This window comes from Saccopteryx leptura, chromosome 8 (genome assembly GCF_036850995.1).
Source record: "Saccopteryx leptura isolate mSacLep1 chromosome 8, mSacLep1_pri_phased_curated, whole genome shotgun sequence".
NCBI classification, from domain to species: domain Eukaryota; kingdom Metazoa; phylum Chordata; class Mammalia; order Chiroptera; family Emballonuridae; genus Saccopteryx; species Saccopteryx leptura.
The window spans coordinates 28,789,841-28,814,057 of NC_089510.1; the positions used below are offsets into that span (position 1 = coordinate 28,789,841).

At 48.5% G+C, this 24,217-nt stretch overlaps 1 protein-coding gene across 1 annotated transcript; it reads right to left on the reverse strand.

Moving 5' to 3' along the window:
• Nucleotides 1-913: 913 nt before the first annotated feature.
• Nucleotides 914-23,806, reverse strand: NIT2 (nitrilase family member 2). The gene is made up of 10 exons (XM_066347798.1): nt 23,717-23,806; nt 20,346-20,464; nt 17,699-17,819; nt 15,690-15,778; nt 9,654-9,747; nt 8,552-8,626; nt 7,224-7,302; nt 5,387-5,485; nt 2,831-2,886; nt 914-2,272 (listed from the first exon to the last, which is right to left on the reverse strand). The coding sequence occupies exons 1-10, from the start codon at nt 23,721-23,723 to the stop codon at nt 2,181-2,183; spliced, it is 831 nt and encodes a 276-aa protein (XP_066203895.1). The 5' UTR covers nt 23,724-23,806; the 3' UTR covers nt 914-2,180.
• Nucleotides 23,807-24,217: the final 411 nt, after the last annotated feature.

Consider the following 24,217-nt stretch of genomic DNA (forward strand, 5'->3'; position numbering starts at 1 on the left):
CGGTTCCAGCTTTAGAAAAATAAAAAAAAATAAAAAAAAAATAAAAAGCATGATTATGTCAACAGATGCACATAAAGCACCTGACAAAAAACAACAAACATTTATAATAAAAATTATCAAATGGGTATAGAAGTAACGTACTATAACAATAAAGGCCACATATGACAAACCCTGAGTTAACATCCTACTCAGTGAAAAACTGAAAGCTTTTCCCTAAGATTAGGAACAAGAATGCCCACTCTTGCTACTGTTATTCAACACAGTAGTGGAAGTCCTAGTCAGAGCAATTAGACAAGATAAATATAATAAATAAAAGGCTTCAAAAGTGGGAATGAAGAAGTAAAACTGTCACTATTTGCAGAGGACATGATTCCATATATAGAAAATGCTAAAGACTCCTCCCAAAACTGTTAGAAATAATAACAAATACAATAAAGTTACAGGATAAAAATGGAAATACAAAACTCTGTTGCGTTCCTATATACTAAAAATAAAATATCAGAAAAAGAAATAAAGGAAAATATCCCATTAACAATTGCAGTAAGAGGCCTGACCAGGCGGTGGCTCAGTGAATAAAGCATCAGCTTGGATGCTGAGGACCCAGGTTCAAACCCTGAGGTCACCAGCTTGAGCACGGGATCATAGACATGACCTCATGGTCACTGGCTTCAGCCCGAAGGTCACTGGCTTGAGCGTGGTGTCACTTGCACTGCTGGAGCCACTTTGTCAAGGCACATGGGAGCAATCTATGAACAAAGATGCTGCAATAAAGAACTGATGCTTCTCATCTTTCTCCCTTCCTGTCTATCTGTCCCATTCTCTCTTGCTATAAAAAAAAGTTTGGCAGTGAAATACATGTATACTCTTACCATTTCATTCTACTTCTAGATATATAACTCAAGAGAAATAAACAACTTGTACAAGAAGCTTTATTTGTCATAAGACAAAAACTGGAAAGTCCAATGCTCACCAGCAGGGAGAGAAATGATGGTATATGCATACAATGGACTGCTACTTAGCAATAAAAGGGAACGGATTACTGATGCACACACATGGATAACTGACTCCAGATGATGATGAGTGAGAGACAAATAAAAAGTCCGTATATGGTATAAGTCCTTTTTTACATAATTCTAGAAGAGTCAAACTAATCTCCAGTTACAACGCCCATCAGTGATCGCCTGGGAACAGGAGGGCTGGCTAGAGGCATTACGGAATAGAGCACAGGACCCTCTGGGGGGATGGGTATGTTCCCTGCCCTGATCAAAGGGGTTTCGTGGATGTGCACGTGTCACACGGTGCACATCTATTCCCAACCGTGTGCGGACAGGTGTCACACTGACAGATGGAACTTAACCATGGTGCAAGAAATCAGCAAATATTACTACAGAATCAGGGCCTGTTCTTGGACAGCTGGTTGTTAAACATTCACCTGCCCACTGCTAGCTATGGCATACTTAAACAACAGCTCACTGAAATCCTTCATTTTGAATTGTAAATTCTGAGAACCACTAGGCTAAAAACGTGCCTTTGTCAATTTAGAAAGTATTACTAGGGAGAGAAACAGAAAGAGCCTTTCAGACACTACTCCCGACAAGAAAACCTCTCCTGCAGACATACTCGAGCTGCCACTGCCACTCTCCCACGGGGCTCGCTGCTGACACGTCTTTCCCGAGACCAGAGGGTCTGGGCTGGCTCTCCGGCTCCCGCCAAAGGCTCCTCCGGCAAACACCAAGCGTCCTTGCCTGGCTTCCCACAGCGGCTCCGGGCCAGGAGCGCCACCTGAAGGGACTGCTGGAAAAACCACACACCAGTTTCCTACATAACGGATTCCCACTCCAGCAAGGAGATAAAAGGTTTATGACACGGAAATATCTCTATCAGGTGAATCAACCGCCAGAATACCCAAATACGCTACTTTTCCCAACTTCTTTGAGGCAGGGAAGTGTGGAGTCAGGCTCAGAGCCGACCCTCTCGGCCCCAGTGCCAGCCCGGGTCCCTTCCGTTTCACACACTGTGGAGAGGACCGTGTGCTGAAGCTCCTCCATCTTAACACAGTTCCCAGGGAGGGAAAACACTGAAATTAAAAAAAAAAAAATGCTATAAAAGAATTCAGCAGGAAATCAACAATACTGCAGAAACGGGTCTTCCTGCTTCGTGACACGCTGGACACATCCACCTTAAGGCTTCTTGGCCTCCACAGCGTAGAGGTCCCATCGCTTCTGGCTATTAATGGGAATTTGCTGGCGTATTTCAGCCATCTTCCTCAGGTCTGCAAAAACAGGAAAGTTTGCTATTAATAAGATGTAACTCTCCACTAAGCAAAGGGACTTTTCCCCAAACAGTATAAAAACCACCAGAGTCTCCGCAAATAACTCAGTAATATAGGGCTTAGCTAGAGGTACTGAGGACCTGGCACGGCCCCTGGAGTCACTTCAAACCAAACAGAAGAACTCAAGCTGAACTACAGCCCCCAAGAACCAAGGATAAACAGAGTGTGTTTGTGTTTCTGTTTGTGAGCGGTGGTGGGGACAAACCAGGTGTCCCCAAACTGCGGCCCCCTGAGGCCATTTATCTGGCCCCCGCTGCACTTCCGGAAGGGGCACCTCTTTCATTGGTGGTCAGTGAGAGGAGCACTGTATGTGGCGGCCCTCCAACGGTCTGAGGGACAGTGAACTGGCCCCCTGTGTAAAAAGTTTGGGGACCTCTGGGACCAAGGAACCCCTCCAGGTGAGACCCAGGTGAGAGAACTGCTCTAGCTACGGCGCCCGGGGCTCTAGCTCGGAGCACTGGGGACACCAGAACCCACCCTGCGCTGCGCAGACCTTACCTATGTCCGAATACACGACCGTCTCCTCGGTGCCGGCTTTGGCAAGGACCTCGCCCCTGAAAGAGATTCAGGGACACTGAGTGGATTCGCGGACGCCTGCTGACATTCAAGACCACACTCTGGTTTTCCTCCCTGTCCAACAGGCCAAAGGGGAAGGAATCTGAGACCTAAAACCAGAAAGTACGGGTGTAAACTCCTGTCCTACCACTGAAGAGGCTGTGTGGCCTTGGGCTCAGTCATTTGTAATCTCCATTATAAAGTGGACATAAGAGCTCTGTTAGGACTTAGAAAATTATGGAGTATGTTTTTGTGTTTTGGTTTTGGTTTTTTTGTGTGACAGAGACAGAGAGAGGGACAGACAGGAAGGGAGAGAAATGAGAAGCATCAATTCTTCATTGCGGCACCTTAGTTGTTCATTGATTGCTTTCTCATATGTGCCTTGACCGTGGGCCTTCAGCAGACAGAGTGACCCCTTGCTCGAGCCAGCGACCTTGGGCTCAAATTGGCGAGCCTTGTTCAAACCAGATGAGCCTGCGCTCAAGCTGGCAACCTCAGGGTTTCAAACCCGGGTCCTCTGCATCCCAGTCCCACGCTCTATCCACTACGTCACCACCTGGTCAGGCTGGAGTATGTTTTCTAAACTGCAAACTCCTCATTTCTTATTCTATGATACAAACACCTGGGAACAGAGCCACCTGTGCCCAGCAGGTGCCACCCTGTCCCCCTGAATGCACGCCGACACAAACCCTGGACGGGCCTCCTGCGCTGCCGCCCACACCCCCCGAGGATCGCCGACACCGACCTGGACGGGCCTCCCGCGCTGCCGCCCACACCCCCCGAGGATCGCCGACACAAACCCTGGACGGGCCTCCTGCGCTGCCGCCCACACCCCCCAGCTGCTCCCCAAGCTGGAACAGCGAGGCCCGGCCCAGACCTGCGTGCACCTCCAGTCCTGTTCCATCACAGGAGTTCTACGGTCATTAATGGCCTCCGGTGTTAGAAGGGAAGGTTTCAACCTGTGGGGTCTGGGGAGAAGGGTGAGGAAACCACGCCCTGGCGGGAGCCCCCCCCGCCTGGAAACAGCACCCCTACTTCAGAAACCCGGGAAAGGCTCATCTGGAAAACCATTTGCAGGGCCGAGTCTCCTGGCCCCAGACGGCTTCAAGCATGTAGCTGGTGAAATGCCATCTCTCCACAGCACGAACAAAGCAATCTGACACAACAATCAGACGTAACTGGCTTCATTTACCAGAGGGACACAAACAGATTTTTGGCACAAATGAACTACAAACACAATTATTAATGCCATTTTACTGAATCCTTTTCTATTTCTTCCCCATTTGCCCTGGCATTCAAAGATCTCTGTTAACCCCAGGAACACAAGCCAATATAAGTCAGAAGGTCCCCAAATCCTACAGGTGGAATTCTGAAAAGGAATTTCGGCGGCTACTAAGTGTCCGAAGCCGCCGGCCTGATCGGCACCAGAGCTCACCAGAACTAGAGTTCGGGGAAGCAGGGGCACCCGGACGCAGTTGCCAGGAACAGCTGGGCAGAGGAACTTGAATCACGTCTGAGAAAATCCTCAAGCGGACTTAATTCTCCCAGTTGTCCAGTGCCCCCGAATCCTAACAGCAGGAGGCACGCTGGTCAGATCCTCAACACCTTCCCTACCACACACTTGAACCTGTGGGTCCCATGAGGTCAGGAGAGAGAACCTTTGGGACAGAGATTAACAACCCTTCTCAGCCTTGTTACTGGTGTATCTATCCAGAAATCACAGAAATACGTCTCTGTCTCTGTGTATGTGTAACCGTACAGAGAAATGAGAAGAAGCCTGGTATCAAAATCCTGGTCCAAACACCAGTTGCAGCCAATTGAGCTTGGGAACTTCAATTCTACCCTCAATAAACTGGACTTAACAGAGGATGAGTCCCTGGAGTTGGGACTGAGTCCGTGTGTGTGGAAGTGCTCGGCAGAGTGTGTGCATGAGCGTGTGTATGAGCGTGTGTATGAGCGTGTGCATGAGTGTGTGCATGAGTGTGTGAGTACGCGTGCAGGGGCAGGCTTCCATGCTGGCCTCGCCGAGGAATACAATGCTTTTCCCTCTCACAGAGGACCAATTCCCAGTTCCCCTTAACTGAACCCACCCCCGCCCTTCTCTGACGATTCAGGGAGCGAAATCCTCACCCCGTACTTCCTTCCTGCCCTAGGCCCACTCACCCAGTCTAAACTTTCACCAAAGGCCAAGAGTCTGGGAGCCTGTTTCACCGAAACCACCACCCACCACTGCTGCCTTGCTTCCCCACGGGACCCAAGTCTGCCAGACAACAGAAACGCAGAGGAGGACGAAGGCCAGACACTCCGTCAGGAGAGCGGGACCATTTCTCTCCCAGATGGTTTTCAAGTGGAAGCTTCACTCAGAGAGCGAGGCCGAGACCCGGCAGGCATGCGGGGGCGTGGTGCTGGGCAGGCAGCCAGGCGTGGCTCGGACAACCCGCCTGCTCAAGTGCCATCTCTTGAGCTCCTAGTGAACCTGTCCCTGCTGAGGCAACTCACCAAGGATTCACAACAGTGCTGTGTCCCCAGGCAACATAGGAGGCCTTGTCATCTCGGGCAGGAGATGCCGTGGCGACATACACCTGGTTATCAACAGCCCTGTAGTCAATGGACAGAAAACAGTAAATCACACACTACAGATCTGAGACATTTTCCTCAGTGTACCAATCCTTCTCTTAACAACTAGGACAGAACAGGCTAGCTTATGTGGGAGGAAACTCTCAAAGCCATGGAACCCTCTCTTTGAAAATTATCTTATTACTCAAGCCAGTTCTGATTGGGGCAATTTTGGCCAGACATCTGCCAGTGTCTGGAGAATGGTCTGATTCTCACAACTAGAGGGACGCCACTGCCATCTAGTGGGTGGAGGCCAGGGATGCTGCGAAACGGCCGCCACGCACAGGACAGCCCCCACCGCAAGGGATTATCTAGTGACTAGATTCTAGTCCAAAACGCTGCTGCCACGACAGCTGGCATCGACATTGGGAGACCCTGGCCTGAGCCAACCAGTAAGAGCTTCTCTGGTTAACGCAAGCCACGGTGGCCGGAGACGAGGGGCTGGCCTTGGTGGGGCAATATACCTTGCGCGGCTGATGGCACTTCCGTGCCAACGGTGGTAGTCCCATCATCTCAGGTTAGATCAGAACTTCAGGTGGCAACCTGGGGACATGAAGCCACCTCATCTGGGAGCTCTCTGGGCTCAGTCAACAGTCATGCCAGGCCATGCCAGTCTCGCCCAGACTATCCCTGCTTTCTACAAGACTTCATTTGTTAATAGTCACGGTGTCACATACCTCGTCCTCCATCGTCTACCATGCCACCAGCCAAACACTCTACAGCCCCCTCCAGTAAAAGTTCTCATCGTCTCTAGAAGGGAGAACAGCGGCCACTTGTGGACGAGGAGGGTACTGGTTGGGAAGGAGCGAAAGGGAGCATTCTAGGGATTGGCAATGCTCTAGATGCTGATCTTGGTTGTGGGTGTTACGTATGTAAACACTCACTGACCTGTGGACTTAAAATCACTGCACTTATCTGTAAATATATTGTACCTCGTTAAAAAAAAACCATGCAATCAAGAAAAGCATCCTCTCTGACCAGGACTCCACGGCGTGCCGAGCACCTCACGCACACGCAGTCATACTCCTTTTCCCTCCACGCTACCTCCACCTCTGCTATCTGCCCCTCACTCCTCAGCCCAAAGGGACTAAGGAAACAGCAACTGCGACACACCACAGATAACCACGCGATGCCCGCGATTTGCCGGTTAGACAATTAGGTTACGGGGCTTATCACCGGGTTCTTGGCCGAGCAGCCCCGGGACCGGCAGGCTGCTGTGGAAGGAGGAGTGGGGATAAGACCCCAGTCTGAACAGCACGGAGTTGGCTGTGTCAAGACCACAAGTCTGCCCCGGGGCTCTCAGGCTACAATAACCCCTGCTTCTCCCTGGCTTCTGGGCTCTGATCACATACACTTTGCGGGTCTCCCGTCTCTGTACAAGTGGCTGGCAACTGTCCCAAAGACACCAGCCCATATCTAATCACAGTAGGTGCAACCACTGCCTACTTGATGCACCAAATACCCTCGGAAATGCAGACGGCACAGTCCCAAAAATCTGAGACTGGTGCTGTGGCCTCGGAAGAGAAGGGTCCCAGCAGAAGTCTTCCCTTCGAGCTGAAAGATGAAAAGATTCATCTTTTCAAAATGCGTCTGGATGCCGCGGCATTCTGACTCACAGGCGCCGCCCATAAGAGGAAGGCTGGTACTTCCACCAAACGGAAACCTCTCCCACAAGGAACACTGACTGAGATGCCCCACAGTGGGTCGGATATGCTCTTACCGGGCTCGCTGAAGCAACTCCCAGTGAGCCGGTCCAGTCGTCAGATTGAAAGCTCCGGGGTACACCAGCAGCTGGCAGCCTGGGAGAGAGGCTGAGGAGTCGGTGCAAAGGGGCAGCCACCCTCCAGCCCTCTGCTTGTCCCTTACCCAGTGGGGACCAAACCCCACCCGTCCCAGGCATAAAAACACGTCAGTCAAGTCAGACAGCATTAGCAGCATTCAGTTAGAGCTCTGAATTTCTTCAGACACACTCACATGACAGACACACAGACGCATGAGAGAAGTGGGATAACCAAAACCACGTGACTTCATTAAAAAAAAAAAAGTGGTAAGCACAGAGGTTGCAGGTTTGATCCCTGGTCAGGGTACATACAGGAACAGATCGATGTTTCTGTTTTCTCTCTCTCCCTCCCTGTCTGTCCCTGTCTTCTCTCTCTCAAATCAATAAATGAAAAAATAAAACGTGGTGAACTGTGTCACCCATCTCTCTCTCAGCACCACCTGGGCAGCTCGGCATGGCCAGGGACCATAGTATGTAATGCTTTTCAACTGAACTGAGGGGCGGAGAGGGTGTTTCGATGCTCACGGACCAGCCTCTACGGAGACTGCCACCCCAGAGCCCCTGCGCCTCCGTCTGGCGCTGAGCAGGCAGGCCAACCGCCCGCATCCACTTCAACTCTACTAAGTGACAGCTGACTCAGAATCAGAGTCGTTCCAGCAGTCTAGGAGGGAGGCTAATACTATTTGTTGAGTACCATACAAGATGCTTTAATACATTTTCTCTCCATAATCCTCACCCCATCCCTATGAAAAACTGAGATCGACACTGGGCTAGAAATTAAATGTCTAGTTTACCCAAAGTATCATGCCAATTACACAGAAGAGTTGTCCCCAGAACCCAGATCTTCTGACTTGGTTTGGTGCTCTTCTTGGATGATAGGACACCTCTCCTCTGGACCAAAATGTCCTTGACTACCTTTCTATTGCATCCAACATCTCGGACTGCCGAGCACTGAAACCCACGAGGGCACAGACCATGTCTTTATTTCTACAGGGCTCCGAGTGACTCTTTCCAAATACAGTGGCAGGGAGGGCGTGAAGGGTAGAGCAGATGTTTCCGAGTCTGGTCCCTGCCTTAGCTGCACGGTGCGTTAAGTCACAACCTCTGAAAAACCAGTGTCCACACGCAGCAAGAGTGAGGAGCCGGGCAGGGGCGGAGAGATGAGGGGCTCTCCTCCAGTGTTCCCGGCTAAGGGCTCCCCGCACCCCCAAAGGCCGGCCCGACGCAACCTCCGCGCACCCACGCAGCACCGTCCCCGTGCGCCTCACCTCTCTGTGCGTAGATCTGGGCAAGCTCTGCAAAGCGGATGTCGTAGCAGATGCCCAGGCCCACTTTGCAGTACGCTGTTCACAAACAGAAAATGCACAAATGAAAAGTTACCCTGCAGCTTGGTGTGGCAGGGCGAGGCCTCCTGATCTAAGGATCACGAAACACCGATGGGGCTCCAGTAACACGGGGCCCACGGATGGAAATAATTTAGCTTATTCCTGCATGGACTTCACCTCATAAAGAGACTTCACCTCATAAAGATGTCACTGACATCAGCAGAGATGAGAAAGTCATCCTAACTGAATGCTTTTGATCGAAGTGAGAGGTGTTCACTCACAGCCTACGGGCACACGCTGGAAGCTGTCGGACTAATAGGAGGCCGTGACCAAAGGGAAGAGCAGACTCATCTGAAACCACTCGTGGGATTCAGCCGCTTCACACCAGTTTGGCAGAATCGATACCTAATTTTTTGCCAAGTTCAGCGAACCGGTTATTAAAATGTCACTTGTCATCAGAGTTCTAAGGTGGGCGCCTGGGCAGCCACCCAATGTGGAAATCACAAATGTACATTCCTTATTCTTTTTTAACGTTCATCGGAGCAACAGCGGATTCTAAGCACCTGTAGTGATGCTTGTTCCGTCCATATATGAAAAAAATTGCAAGTGAGGATGCCAATCAAGACGCACTTGGAAACATCTTAAATGACAGTTTTATTGTTTTTTGGTCAGGTATAATTTACTGTTTTTTTATTAACATTTTAAAACTCTTTCTTATAACAATCTAGTTTTGTGTACCTCTTCTATTGTTCTTATTTAAGCATTAAGTGCATGAAATAATAAAATACCTTTACATATATTGTTTTTTATACTTAAAATGGTCATGTGGGCAGAGAACCAGTTGTAAAACGCTTTGCACCCCTCCCCTGTCTCAAACCCTTCGTTCCCCACGCAGCCCGCGCTGCCCAGATCTCCGACATGGCCGGCCCTCCTCCCGTCTGGTCTTCAGTCAGGTTACAGAAAGAAGTGAGGGAAGGATATAAGAGAAAAGAGTAACAGTGATCCCCTTCTACTGCTACAAGAGATGCACTTAGCTGGTACGTACGAGTCTCAAACGTGGAGAAACTATCACCAGGACTCAGTGTTTTAGATTCTTGAAATGTAATTTTCCCAGGAACGTCAATGTCAAACAGATGGAGCTGCATCACAAATAAGGGCTTTGGTTACCTCTCTTCCAGTGGGGTTCATGGCAATAAAAACAAGCATCTTTCCATGGCCAATAGAGGGGGTGACTACGGTCAACTGTAAAAACAGCACCCCCAATATGCCCACAACCTCCCCCACAATCGGACACTTTGTCAGAATGAATTCTAACACAGAAAATGGGAAAATGATATTGTAGGCTTTATGGCTTCTTTCCTAGGGGATGTACAAATCCGTGTCTAGGTTTCTAAGGGAAGCAATGTGTTGCTTTTCTACCCCATATAGATGAATACTCCTCAGAATCAGAATCAAACGGACACATTGGAAGAAGAGGTGGGAGCAGATACGTGATAAAATTGATAAAATTTTACAAACCAAATGCAGCACTTTATAAAAAGAATAACTTTCAAATTGGATTCTGATTTATCACACTAATAAAATAAAAAAGTCATATGAGCATCTTAAGAGGTGCATAACGAGCCTGACCAGGCAGTGGCGCAGTGGATAGAGCATCGGACTGGGATGCGGAAGGACCCAGGTTCAAGACCCCGAGATCACCAGCTTGAGCGCAGGCTCATCTGGTTTGAGCAAAAGCTCACCAGTTTGGACCCAAGTTCTCTGGCTTGAGCAAGGGGTTACTCAGTCTGCTGAAGGCCCGCGGTCAAGGCACATATGAGAAAGCAATCAATGAACTACTAAGGTGTTGCAACGAAAAACTGATGAATGATGCTTCTCATCTCTCTCCATTCCTGTCTGTCCCTATCTATCCCTTTCTCTCTCTCTCTGAAAAAAGAAAAGAAAAAGAGGTGCATAATGAGCATTTGGTAAACTTCTACATCTATTCTTATTTTTAAAAGAAAAAAACCCCACTCTTCTAGGAAGAGAATTTCCTTAATCTGATAAAGTGTACCTACAAAAATACTAAAGAAGCATTGTATGTAATGCTGTCATATTAAAAGCCTTCTCCTATTAATATCAGGAACAAAACAAGGACACTTGCTATCCAACCCTCGACCAGAGGTCCTGAACAAAGCAGCAAGGCAAAAGAATAAAAAGTGAAAGGATTAAAAAGAAAAAAATTAAAATGTCATAATTTTCAGATGATATCATCGTGTAGCTAGAAACTACAAAGGAAACCTACAGATCAATTACTAGAATTAATGAGCCTGACCTGTGGTGGCGCAGTGGATAGAGCACCCACCTGGAATGCTGAGGTCGCCAGTTCGAAACCCTGGGCATGCTTCGCCAAGGCACACATTATAAGCAACTACTTCTCTTCCCGCCTCCCCCAACCACCTCTCTCTGTAAAATCAATAAATAGAATCTTTTTTTTTTTTAAAGATTTTATTTATTCATTATAGAGAGGGGAGAGAGAGAGAGAGAAGGGGGAGGAGCAGGAAGCATCAACTCCCATATGTGCCGTGACCAGGCAAGCCCAGGGTTTTGAACCGGCAACCTCGGTGTTTCCAGGTTGACACTTTATCCACTGCGCCACCACAGGTCAGGCTAGAATCTTAAAAAAAAAAAAAAAAGAAAAGAAAATTAATGAGTGACTTTAGCAAGGTTCCTATGTATGTACAAAGTCAGTATTTTTATAATTAGTTGTACTTCTATATATACTATCAAAAACAAAACAAAAGTGCATCAAAAAACCACTCATGAAGAAGAAATCTAGCAAGTAATATTTAAGACTATACCCAAAAAAGTATAAAAATAAAATAATTTGAAAATTTTAAAAGCCTAAATAAATGGAGAGACATATGCCGTATTGTACGTGTGTGTGTGCATGTGTGTGTGTGTGTGTGTGTGTGTGTGTGTGTGTGTACACTCTTCAAAGAATGGAGCTCACAGCTCAATGCTAGCTCCTCTTCCCGTAATGGCAAAGTGGCTCCCATCAGACCTATTAGCTTCCTCACAAGTAACTATGCATTCTGGACACAATAAAATCACAAGTACTTAAAAGCACTGGAGAATTATCAAAATCAGGAGAAGACTGAAGGAAAGTCAACCACTGGAGGAAGGGACTAGCACTGGGTGCACTTCCCATGTTGACTGCCTTTGGTTGGAAGCAAGCTCGGGTTGTGAAGAGTAGTGGGAAAACTAGCCACAATCATTCTGGCCTGAGGAGAACCAGAAGGCAAAGTTTCGCAGCAGCTGGAGAATGAGAAGGGAACTTTTGAAAAGGATACAGCCAAAGAGGAAGAGCTTCTAGATTCTACATGTAAATCTGCCCAAATCTCTGGCTAACCCCTGAATGAACGATGTGTGGAGCAGACTCCAAGCAGCCCAGCTACCCAACTTCAGAAAGAACAGAGCAGCTGATGTTGCCGCCCACCTCACAAAGCGAAAGGAAGTCGGTGTTTGAGTAGAGCCAACTACTTACAAAACCAAAACCAAAAGAAGTTCAACATTTTTCAGGGAAATATAATAGAAGCTAGTACAGTATCTCAAGAATATGAGGTCTAACAGACAATCCAAAATTACTAGACACACAAAGAAACAAGAAAATACGGTTTTTTAACCTATAAACCAAAGGCAATCAGTGAAGCAGACCCCACCATGACCCAGACGTGATAATTACCCAAGACTTTAAAGTAGTACTGAAACTAAGCTCAAGGGGACAAGGAAAAATATGCACTTAATGAATAAAAAATATCAGTAGAGAAATATAAGCTATAAAAGAGAACCAAATGAAAATTTTAGATCTGAAAAGTATCTGAAATTAAACATTTTTTTACTAGATTGGCTTATAAGAGATTGGAGATTCCAAAAGACTCAGTGAACTTGAAGGTGAATCAGTGGAAATTGTCCAATTTGAAGACAGAGAAAAAAGATTGGAAAAATAAAGATCCAGAGCCTTGGTAACCCAGTTTGGAGGAATAGTATCCACAACTGGGATCCTATAAAAAGAGAATGGGACAGAAAAATATTTAACAAAATAATACTCCCAAAATTTCCACATATGGTGATAAGACTTAGATGTACAGCTTCCAGAAGCACAAAGCAAGACAAAGAAAACCACCTAGGCGCATACAACATAGACAAAGTATTAACAACTAAAGATCACAAAAAAAATCTTGAAGGCAGGTAGATGAAAACAAATTACAGGGAGGCGTGACTAGACGGCGGCACAGTGGACAGAGAGCGTCAGCCTGGGCTGCTGAGGACCCAGGTTTGAGACCCCAAGGTTGCCGGCTATGGAGTCGCTGGCTTGAGTGTGAGATCACAGACATGACCCCATGGTCGCTGGCTTGGGCAAGGGGTCACTCACTCTGCTGTAGCCCCCAGTCAAGGCACATATGAGAAAGCCATCAATGAACAACTAAGGTGCCACAATGAAGAACAGATGCCTCTCATCTCTCTCCCTTCCTGTCTGTCCCTTCTATCTGTCTGTCTGTCTCTCTTTAAAAAAAAAAAAATTACAGGGAACAAGAATACAAATTACCACTGACTTCTTATAAAAAAAAAAAAAAAAGAGGTTGGAAGATAACTGAATAACATCTCAAACTGCAGGGGGGAAACAGAATGCTAATCCACCAAAAATCTGTCAGGAATCGAGGCAAACTAACGATTTTGTCAGAGCACACCTACTCTGCAAGGGATGACTCAGTCAGTGAGATCCCTAAGGTGAAGAACGCACAGGGAACTGGAGGAAGGAGGCATGTGCTTCAATGCCTAATTGCTGCTTCACCCCTGCCGCTGCTGTTCCCATTCTAGCAGCACAGGCGCGGGTGGATACAATAGTGGCACAGTACCAGCGTTACATCAACTGTTACATTAGTGTGGTGATGTTAACTTGCTGAGCTAGCTAGCTAGCCTACAGCCAAACAGTCTTCTGGCTGCTGACCTAGAAATGCCTGGGAACCAGAGCGAAGTCAGGGAGCCTGAGTGTGTGTGGGAGCTGGAGCTAGGGCAGGCAGCCCAGAAAGTCGTGGGATTCAGACTTGCTTCTGCAGTTTCTCATGTTAACCAGAGCTCACTTCCTGGTCTTCACTATTAGGGTCCCCACAGATACGTTCATGAACAAAAACTAAGAACATTCATAGCTAGCAAATCCTCACTACAGAAAAGATAAAGGAGGTCTTTCTGTTTGAAGGTAAAAATATCAGATAGAATTAGGATCTTCAGGAAAGAAAAGAAAAATACTAGAAATGGTAAAGATTTGAGTAAATATAAAAAAACTGTTTCTCTTCACTTTAAAAAAAATTTTTTTTAATTTTTATTTATTGATTATAGTGAGAGAGATAGGGGGAGAAAGGGAAAAGAGGGGGGAGAGAATGAGAGAGGGAGGAAGGTGTGGAGGGAGGGAGAGAGGGAGGGAGAAAGGGAGGGAGAGAGGGAGGAACATCAATCTGTTCCTGTATGTGCCCTGACCAGGACTGAACTGGCAACCTTTGTGCTTGGGCCAACACTATCAACTTGAGCTATCCAGCCAGGGCTTTTCTTCATTTCTTTAAAATACATGCTACTTTAAAAATGTTTTGTGGGCCCTGGCCGGTTAGCTCAGTGGTAGAGTGTCAGCCTGGCGTGCAGGAGTCCTGGGTTCGATTCCCAGCCAGGGCACACAGGAGAAGCGCCCATCTGCTTCTCCACCCCTCCCCCTCTCCTTCCTCTCTGACTCTCTCTTCCCCTCCCGCAGCCAAGGCTCCATTGGAGCAAAGTTGGCCCGGGCACTGAGGATGGCTCTGTGGCCTCTGCCTCAGGCGCTAGAATGGCTCTGGTTGCAACAGAGCAACGCCCTGGATGGGCAGAGCATCGCCCCCTGGTGGGCATGCCAGGTGGATCCCAGTCGGGCGCATGAAAGAGTCTGTCTGACTGCTTCCCTGTTTCCAATTCAGAAAAATACAAAAAAAAAAGTTTTGTGGAATTTACAATGTATGTAGATACACTATGTGTGTCAACTATAGTATAAATATGGGAGAGAACTAGGAATTTCATAAATTCAACCATATCAGAAATTACATTAACTATAAATGGAGAAACCATTCCAGTTAAAAGGTAGAGATTGTCAGAATGAATAAAAAAGCAAAATCCAACAATAAGCTCTCTACAAATTTTAAATATAAAAATACACATAGGGCCCTGGCCGGTTGGCTCAGTGGTAGAGTGTTGGCCTGGCGTGCAGAAGTCCTGGGTTCAATTCCCGGCCAGGGCACACAGGAGAGGCGCCCATCTGCTTCTCCACCCCTCCCCCTCTCCTTCCTCTCTGTCTCTCTCTTCCCAACCGTAGCCGAGGCTCCATTGGAGCAAAGATGGCCCGGGCGCTTGGGGATGGCTCCTTGGCTTCTGCCCCAGGCGCTAGAGTGGCTCTGGTCGCGACAGAGCGATGCCCCAGAGGGGCAGAGCATCGCCCCCTGGTGGGCAGAGCGTCGCCCCTTGGTGGGCGTGCCGGGTGGATCCCGGTCAGGCGCATGTGGGAGTCTGTCTGACTGTCTCTTCCCGTTTCCAGCTTCAGAAAAATACAAAAAAAAAAAAAAAATACACATAGGTTGAAAATAAAAGATTTAAGAAAAGATGCACCATACAAACATTAAATATAAGAAGAGTGGCTATAGTATTATCTAGTATTATCAGAGATAAAATAAACTTCAAGACAAAGAGTATTACAAGGAAAAAAACCAGACATTTCATAACAATAAAAAGATCAACTTACCAGGACAACTTAACAGTTCTAAATGTATATGCATTTACTACAGCAAAGACGTCAACTCTCTCCAAAGCAAATTCTATATATTCAATGCAATCCTAATGAACATTCCTGCAGGTTTTTCCTTTGCTAAAATTGACGGACCAAATCTAAAATTTATATAAAATGACAAAAGCCAAGAATAGCCACTTGTGCCAACCAGTCAAAATGCCTACTGTGTGTACAATACAATGTGGGGACTTCACAATAAATTCTCAAGAGTCAGTCAGTCTTGCCACATTCCCTACTCACCTTTCTGTGCTTTACCAGTAAAGCTCCGTCAGGCCCAAACACAGCACATGTGTTATATAATTTCCCAGAATCCTCTTCAGGAATGGAACCTTTCATTGAGAGAAGAAACACTCAGGCACAGAAAACATTCTAAATAAAGCATTCTTTTGGAACTGGACAAAGGCTTGATAAACTGTCACTTGGGTCCAAGAATAAAGTTTACTTTCCCCTAAGGGTCATTAAATCAGTTGTTTTCCTTCTTGAATATAATCTTTCAAAGATACATTCAAAGATAAACTGCAGAGTGTAGATGAACTATAATTAGGTCAGATGATAAAGACAGGTTTCAAAAATATCCAAAAGGATTTCTGAATTCAGCTTTGATCTTGAGCAACATTTGATCCGAAACATTGAAGCAACATAGGGAATTCACTGTTGCTCAACTTAAATTCACCAAGCCCTCCTGCAACAAAACTGCATCCAAATAGGCTTCAAGAACAGATATAAGGCCCTGGCCAGTTGGCTCAGCGGTAGAGCATCGGCCTGGCACGTGAAAGTCCCAGGTTCGATTCTTGGTCAGGGCACATAGGAAAAGTAACCATCTGCTTATCTACCCCTCCCCCCTCCTCCTTCTCTCTCTCTCTCAATCTTTCTTTTCTCTTCCTGTAGCCATGGCTCAAATGGTTTGAGCAAGTTGGCCCCTGGCACTGAGGATGGCTACCTGGCCTTGTCTCAGGCGCTAAAAATAGCTCAGTTGCCAAGCAACAGAGCAGTGGTCCCAGATGGACAGAGCATCCCCACCCCCGTAAGGGCTTGCCAGATGAATCTGGGTCACGGCACACATGGGAGTCTCTTTGCCTTCTTGTCTCTCAATAAAAAAAAAAAAAAAAAGGGAATGTAAGCCACTAGTCTTTACATCACTGAACATAGTTCCCAGTTCTGTCTCTTCTTGATTTGCCTTTTCTCCACCTCTTATTCATTTCTAATTCTTAATACAGTACAATACAGAAATAATTGTTTGCTGTGTTAAAGTTTTACTGTACTGATTTTTAAAAATGTTTTTAATTTAAAAATGCTTAAGAGAAGAAAGGAGAGAGAGACAGGAACATCAATCTGCTGCTGTATGTGCTCTGAGTGGGGACTGAACCAACAACCCCTATGCTTCAGGATGAAGCTCTAATCAACCGAGCCACCCGGCCAAGGTTGATTTTTTTTTTTAATTTAAGCAAATAGAACACTTTAATATGTATTTCAAAACCATATTAAGCTACCTTGATGTATTTTTTTAAGAAAAAAAATTTCTTAACCCTGTGTTAGTATATATAATGAAGACATTTAGATATGGCTTTTCTTTCTGCATCTCCACCTGCCTCTTTACTCCCACTCCTTCTCCAGGGAAAATCATCGTTATCAGTTTGGTGTGTGTCCTACAATACTGACTATGTCTTACATACGTAACTGCATACAAAAATCAATGATCTTTTCACCTGACTGGTGGCACAGTGGATATAGAGCGTCGACCTGGGATGCTGAAGACCCAGGTTTGAAACCCCAGCGTTGCCAGCTTGAGCATGAAACCATCAACATGATCCCATGGTCACTGGCTTGAGCCCCAAGGTCACTGGCTTGAGCAAGGGGTCACTGGCTCGGCTGGAGCCCCCTGCTCAAGGCACATATGAGAAAGCAATCAATGAACAACTAAAGTGATGCAGCTACAAGTTGATGCTTCTCAACTCTCTCCCTGCCTGCCTGCTTGCCTGTCTGTGTGCGTGTCTCTCTCTCTCTCTCTCTCTTAGGAAAAAAAAAAGTCAATGACCTTTTGTGTGGGGGATTAATCTGAGTGGGTGTACCTGCTCATATCATACCGAAATTGCTCTTTTCCACTTAACAGTGTCTGGAAGATCTCTCCACTTTACTACATAATTCATCCTTTTCAAGGACAAATTCATATGACATGGTTTATATGTAATGATAAAATTATTCATACGTTTTTGTGTTTAGGCCCTTATATGCTGAGGGTAGGAAATTACCTCCAATGAGATAGATGCTGCACTCCTTTGCTACTTCAGACAGCTTCTGTGTGGATTCCCCAGGAATTTTCTCTGCATATTCAGGGAAATAGTTTGTTCCATATGGAGAATTAAAGCATTCCTAGAATAATGTTGGCAGAAAAAAAAAAGACATTAAAACACCCAACTCATTTTAAAGTTCTGCTGCTTCTAGCTCTGTAAAACACAGCTGATAGGAAAAGAAAGGAAACACTGATTTCCAGAGATTACAGAGCTGAAACCACAGGCAGGACTGAGCAGCTGGCTCAGGTGGGGCTCAGGGGAGACAAGTCACGTGTGTGCAACCAGCTCCTGGTCACCTCGGCAGAAGGCCGGAGCGGCCCCTCCTGGAAGTCTGCAGGCGACCTGCCCGTTCCCAGGGCTCCAGACCCCACCACAGCTGGGCTTGCTCACAGGACTGTGGCTGTCAGGATGACTCCACAGGCTCCAAATTATATTAACTATGTAAGCAATAAAGCCTGCACTTGAAAAAATTGAGAAACTTTGAAAGCCACAGAAGTTAAGACATTTCCCTCATCTGTAAAATGAACTGTTTCTAAGCTCCCTTCCAGCACGATCATTCAGATCCTGTAGAACTTCTCTCTGTGATAAAAGAAAGCAACCCTGGCCCTGGCCGGTTGGCTCAGTGGTAGAGTGTCGGCCTGGTGTGCAGAAGTCCTGGGTTCAATTCCCGGCCAGGGCACACAGGAGAAGTGCCCATCTGCTTCAACACCCCTCCCCCTCTCCTTCCTCTCTGTCTCTCTTCCTGCAGCGAGGCTCCACTGGAGCAAAGATGGCCCGGGTGCTGGGGATGGCTCCTCGGCCTCTGCCCCAGGCGCTGGAGTGGCTCTGGTCACGACAGAGTGACGCCCCCGGAGGGGCAGAGCATCGCCCCCTGGTGGGCAGAGCGTCGCCCCCTGGTGGGCGTGCCGGGTGGATCTCGGTCGGGCGCATGCGGGAGTCTGTCTGACTGTCTCTCCCCGTTTCCAGCTTCAGAAAAATACAGAAAAAAAAAAAAAAAAAAGAAAGCAACCCTGCCGGGCAGCTCAGCAGGTTAGAACATCATCTCGACATGCCAAGGTTGTGTGGTTTGATCCCAGTCAGGGCACTTGCAAGAATCAACCAATGAATGCATAAATAAGTGGAACAAATCAATGTTTCTCTCTCTCTCTAAAATAAAGAATTCTTTTTAATTAAAAAAAAGAAAGAAAAACGATGGGACTAGTTAATTCATTCATTTTGCATTCACTGAGACTGCCTGTGTACCACCCGGTGCTAGGAGACTCAAACCCGAGGATCTCCAGCTTATAAAGACACACGTTAGTTAGAGGGGCACATGCAGAATTCAAGTGCTTTCACTCTGGTCTTTGGACTCTGATCTCCAGCAACATAAACCAACAAGAAACCCTGCTTAGGGCACAAGGACAGGTGAGTCCCATGACTGGTGCAGACTGCAGAGCTAATCAAGACAGGATTAACTGGTCAGTGGTCCCCCACTGACCCAGCAGGCCTCTGCCAGGGGAAGAACCAGGAGATGCAGTCCTGCCGCGTGCACAATCCTTCTCTGGAGCTAACTAACCTCCTCCTACTTGCTAACAGAGAAACATGGTGCAAGCTTCAGCTGGTTCCGTTTTAGAAGAAATCACCCAGGAAAAAGCTGCCGAGTCCTCCTGGCTTACTACAGGCCACTACATCTACGAAGATATCGCAGGCTTCCTAACTCTAACAGTTTTCCATTTTTAACAATTTTTTTTTTTAAATGCTGGAGGCTTAGCTCTAAAAATCAATACATCCTAGTCCTGCAAAGAATTATACAAGGAAACAAGACAAGTATCCAAGTGTTGGGAGAACAGCTGTGTTAGGCTTACTCGCTTGTATTTTCCCTGATCAGTGTGAGCAGGCGGCAGAGCCACGTGTGTGTCGTCTATCTAAGGCGACGTGTGCTCGTCGCACGGCTGCAGATCGCCTGCCCGCCACTGTGAGGAGCCACTTCGCTGTTCGTTCCCCTGCTGCGGAGAGAAGCAGTTTACCCGTCGGCTGGTCCGGCATGGTGAAACTATGAAACAGTAATGGCCCAACACTTCCCAGCTCCGCCGTTCCTCTACCATCTGCCCAAATCCACTGTGAAACTGCCTGGTCTTGGCTATCTGTTTGCTGAGGTACAGAGTACGTGAGCTTTAAGTACGTCCTTCAGCCTGCTAGGATTCTGAGCAGAGCAGGGGATCCACCAGTTAAAGACCTATAACCACTCTGGCACATGTTATCACAAAGGTCCCTACTGGGGTCATCTTCCAGACCAGGCTTCCCCAAACTACGGCCCGCGGGCCACATGCGGCCCCCTGAGACCATTTATCCGGCCCCCGCCACACTTCCAGAAGGGGCACCTCTTTCATTGGTGGTCAGTGAGAGGAGCACTGTATGTGGCGGCCCTGCAACGGTCTGAGGGACAGTGAACTGGTCCCCTGTGTAAAAAGTTTGGGGACCCCTGTTCCAGACAAACAGAGAACAATCCTGGACCCCCGAGAATTCTGCCGTACCTAGGACACTAGAGTAAAACTCCAGAGCTAACAGACACAATGCTGCTAGGCCCGGTTTCCAGAGAGGGGTGGGTGGATGCCTCCATACTCACCGGCAGAGAAACTATTTTTGCTCCTTGTGTGGCTGCCTTCCGGACAAGGCTACAAGCTCGCGCAAGGTTATCTGACTTGATGGATGAAACCTGAAGTTGAATGAGGGCCAAGCGGAAAGCTGAGGATGAAGAGAAAACAGTTGTCAGAAGAGGTGACCGTGGAATCACACCAGCAGTTCTCAACCCAGGTCAATTTTGCCTCCCAGAACATCTGGCAACGTCTGGGCACATTTCTGATTGTCACAACTGGTGGGGTGCCACTGGCATTAATGGAAAGAGGTCACATATACTGCTAAACACATCACAGTGTATAGGACTGTAGGGAAAACAGCTGTGTTAGCTTGCTCGCTGGTTTCCCAGCTGCATGCACTTTGTACACTTAGTGCGTGAGCACCTAGCAGAAAGCCATGTGTGTCTATGAGAAGCTACGGGTGCTCTACGTCAGTGGCAATTCTCCCAGGTCACCCTCCCACCGCCGCGAGGGGCAGTTCCCTGATTCCCTCAGCTGCTGCTGTGAGGAACAGTGTTCCTGATCCCTTGCCCTCCACTGCAAAAAGCTGTTTTCCTTTACTTATTCGCTTGAGGATCTCTGCAAGCCTCAGAAACAGGTAACGGCCGACGCTTTCCAGCTCCGCACTTCCTCTACCGTCTGCCCGAATCCACTGTGAACCTGCCTGGCCTCGGTCACCGGCCTCACAGGCAATGTGGCAGCCAGCGAGCTGCAGATGGTCCAGTCCCAGGCAGGGCGCGTGGGCACCGGTGAGGGTCTGCCCTTACGGCATGAGTATCCCTAGGCCCGAAGGACAACATTAAGTAGAAAATAAAAAACATCATGAGATGTTAAGACACTGGAAGGAAAAGCTGGGACTGTGTTTTCTGCTATCTAAACAAGCGGCTCAACGTTTTTATTGGGGACTGCATCCCACAAATTATGTAGCCCGCTCTGCCAACGAGATCTGTTGTCAGCCTTAGGGCAAGGAGGTTGGACTTCCTCCTTCCCTGAGGTAGTAGCTACCCTACATTTGCTTTTTCTAATTCCTTAGAGTTCTCTTTCAGCTTTTACAGTAATCACCTTTTACTGGTTAATAATTCTTTATATAAAATTTTCCCTGGGCCCTGGCCGGTTGGCTCAGTGGACAGAGCATTGGCCCGGCATGCAGATGTCCCAGGTTGATCCCTAGTCAGGGCACACATGAGAAGTGACCATCTGCTCCTCTCCTGCCTTTCTCCCTCTTTCCGCCTGGTAGCCAGTGGCTCAATTGGTTCTAGTGTTGACCCCGGGCGCTGAAGATAGCTCAGTTGGTCTGAGCATCGGCCACAGACAGGGGTTGCTCGGTGGACCCCAGTCAGGGTGCATGTGGGAGTCTCTATCTCCCCTCCTCTCACTTAAAAAAAAATTTCCCTGTTCAAGTGACTGGTGTGGTTTCTGTGTCCCACATGGACCCTGAATGATACACAGTTTTGATCATGGTCTTTGGGAGGCTGCATTAAAGGATCCAAAGCACCTCACAACTTACAAAGCTCTGCAGAACTTTATTTTTTTATTTTTTTTGTGTGTGTGTGTTTTTTTTGTATTCTTCTGAAGCTGGAAACGGGGAGAGACAGTCAGACAGAGTCTCGCATGTGCCCGACCGGGATCCACCCGGCACGCCCACCAGGGGCAACGCTCTGCCCACCAGGGGGCGATGCTCTGCCCCTCCGGGGTGTCGCTCTGCCGGGACCAGAGCCACTCTAGCGCCTGGGGCAGAGGCCAAGGAGCCATCCCCACCGCCCGGGGCCATCTTTGCTCCAATGGAGCCTTGGCTGCGAGAGGGGAAGAGAGAGACAGAGAGGAAGGAGGGGGGGCTGGAGAAGCAAATGGGCACTTCTCCTATGTGCCCTGGCCGGGAATCGAACCCAGGTCCCCCGCACGCCAGGCCGACGCTCCACCGCTGAGCCAACCGGCCAGGGCCAAAGCTCTGCAGAACTTTAAGAATTAGCAGAAATGCCTGGCCTGTGGTGGCGCAGTGGATTGAGAGACAACCTGGAATGCTGAGGTCGCCGGTTCAAAACTCTGGGCTTGCCAGGTGTAATGCCAGTGGCTATGGCCAGGCAGGTTCACAGCAGATTTGGACAGACTGTAAAAAAATTGCGGAGCTGAAAGGCATTGGGCCATTCCGTTTAATAAAGTCTCACAATGGCCGACAAGCACACAGGCAGGGGAAACTGCCTCCCAGGCAAACAAACAGCAAAATGGCCCCTCACAGTGGCGGGTAGGCATTGCTCACATACAGTCCCTTACTTCTTTCCCTCCCCCTCTCCTCCCTCCCTCCCTCTCTCTCCCTCCCTCCCCCTCCCTTCCCCTCTCCTCCCTCCTTCTCTTTTCCCTCCCCCTCTTCCCCCCTCCCTCTTCCCCTCCCCCTCCCTTCCCCTCTCCCCCTCCCTTCCCCTCTCCTCCCTCCTTCTCTTTTCCCTCCCCCTCCCTCTTCCCCTCCCCTTTCTCCTGTGAAAGCACCCAGAGCCTTATATAGGTCATACACACGTGCTCACGCTCTAATAAAGCAAAGTGCTTGCAGGGAGCAAGCCTAACACAGCTGCCCCACACAGGGGAAGGTACTGACTGAGCCAAGACTGTAATAATCCACATCTCCACACTGTGAGTCCACAGCACTCGGCTGCCTCAAGTGGAAGAATCTGGCACAGACCTGGGGGCAAACTCACCCCTGGGGCTGATCCAGGATGGGGATGTGTAACTAACATGTAATACCCAACCTGAAAGTTCAACGTCCAGATGCAGAAACCACTTGCCCAGTTTTCTGCTAGGGAGAGGAGGGCATTCTTCAGGGGGGGGTGTGGGGGCGCGAGGTGGGGGTGGGGGCAAGGTGGAGCAAACGATCCAGTCCCCTTGCCACACAGCCCAAATCAAAGAAAACACGTGCTTCAGTATCTAGTGAAAGGGCCCCAGGCACAAAACATTCAGGCCAATGCTTTTTCAAAAAGTCAAGTTCAAAAATAAACTTCTAGGTTCCAAGTGTGCAAACAACCTCGCTTGACAGTCCCGCTTCTCGTGCAAAACCTAACAGTCCCCAAGGATTCCCCAGGGCAGAGCTCGCACTTACAGCAGTCTCATATACGCTAATCACAGAAGGCTTGACGGACAATGTAGCCGGAACGGGTGGAAATCGCATTGGACACGGACACCCGCCCTCCCGCGCACTGAATTTAGGTGGCTCCCGAACTCATCTACCACCGCCTCCCCGCCGCGCTCGCCCAGGCCTCGGGCTCCGCGGACACTGGGTCGGGGAAGGCTGCGGACGGTGCGGGGACACCCCCGCCGGCGGCGCACCGGGAGCCTACGGCCCAGCGGGAGCTCGACCCGCCGCGCTACTTACTGGCCATGGTCTTCCTGGGAGTACCCTGCGCGCGCCTGCTGAGCGGAGGCCTCTGGACGCAGCGGGGCGGGGCCGAGGGGGCGGGGCGAGGCGCCCGGGGCTCCGCCCCACTCCCGCCTCCGGGCTCTGATCACCAATCAGACGCTCCCTGGTGGTTGCGAGGAGAGTCCAAGGTCGAGTGGCTGATTACAGCACTTCCGAGAGGAATGCTGAAAGGCGAAGGGACAAAGGGGGCGACCTCAATTAGGGTGCTGTCTGGTAAATAGTTAACCACGGCCTCTCCGACTCTGGGCGAAAGGACTGAACCTGCTGCTGCTGGGAAGTTGTGTGTATGACTCGGGGTAATAGCCTGGTTTGACTGCCTGGGACTATTGACAGGTTGCTTGGACTGGGGTGGAGTTTTCCAGGTTGGTGTAGGTACTCTAGACGTCAGAGGGATCTACGTAAAGCGGGGGGTGGGGGAGAGAAACCGAGGGTTCAAACTCAGTCTCTTCAGCAGTT

Coding starts and splice junctions, on each gene's coding strand:
- NIT2 (XM_066347798.1), bottom strand. Junction 17,820..20,345: donor CAAAAATAGTTTCTCTGCCG/GTGAGTATGGAG, acceptor ACATTATTCTAG/GAATGCTTTAATTCTCCATA. Junction 2,273..2,830: donor GGTCGTGTATTCGGACATAG/GTAAGGTCTGCG, acceptor CTGTTTTTGCAG/ACCTGAGGAAGATGGCTGAA.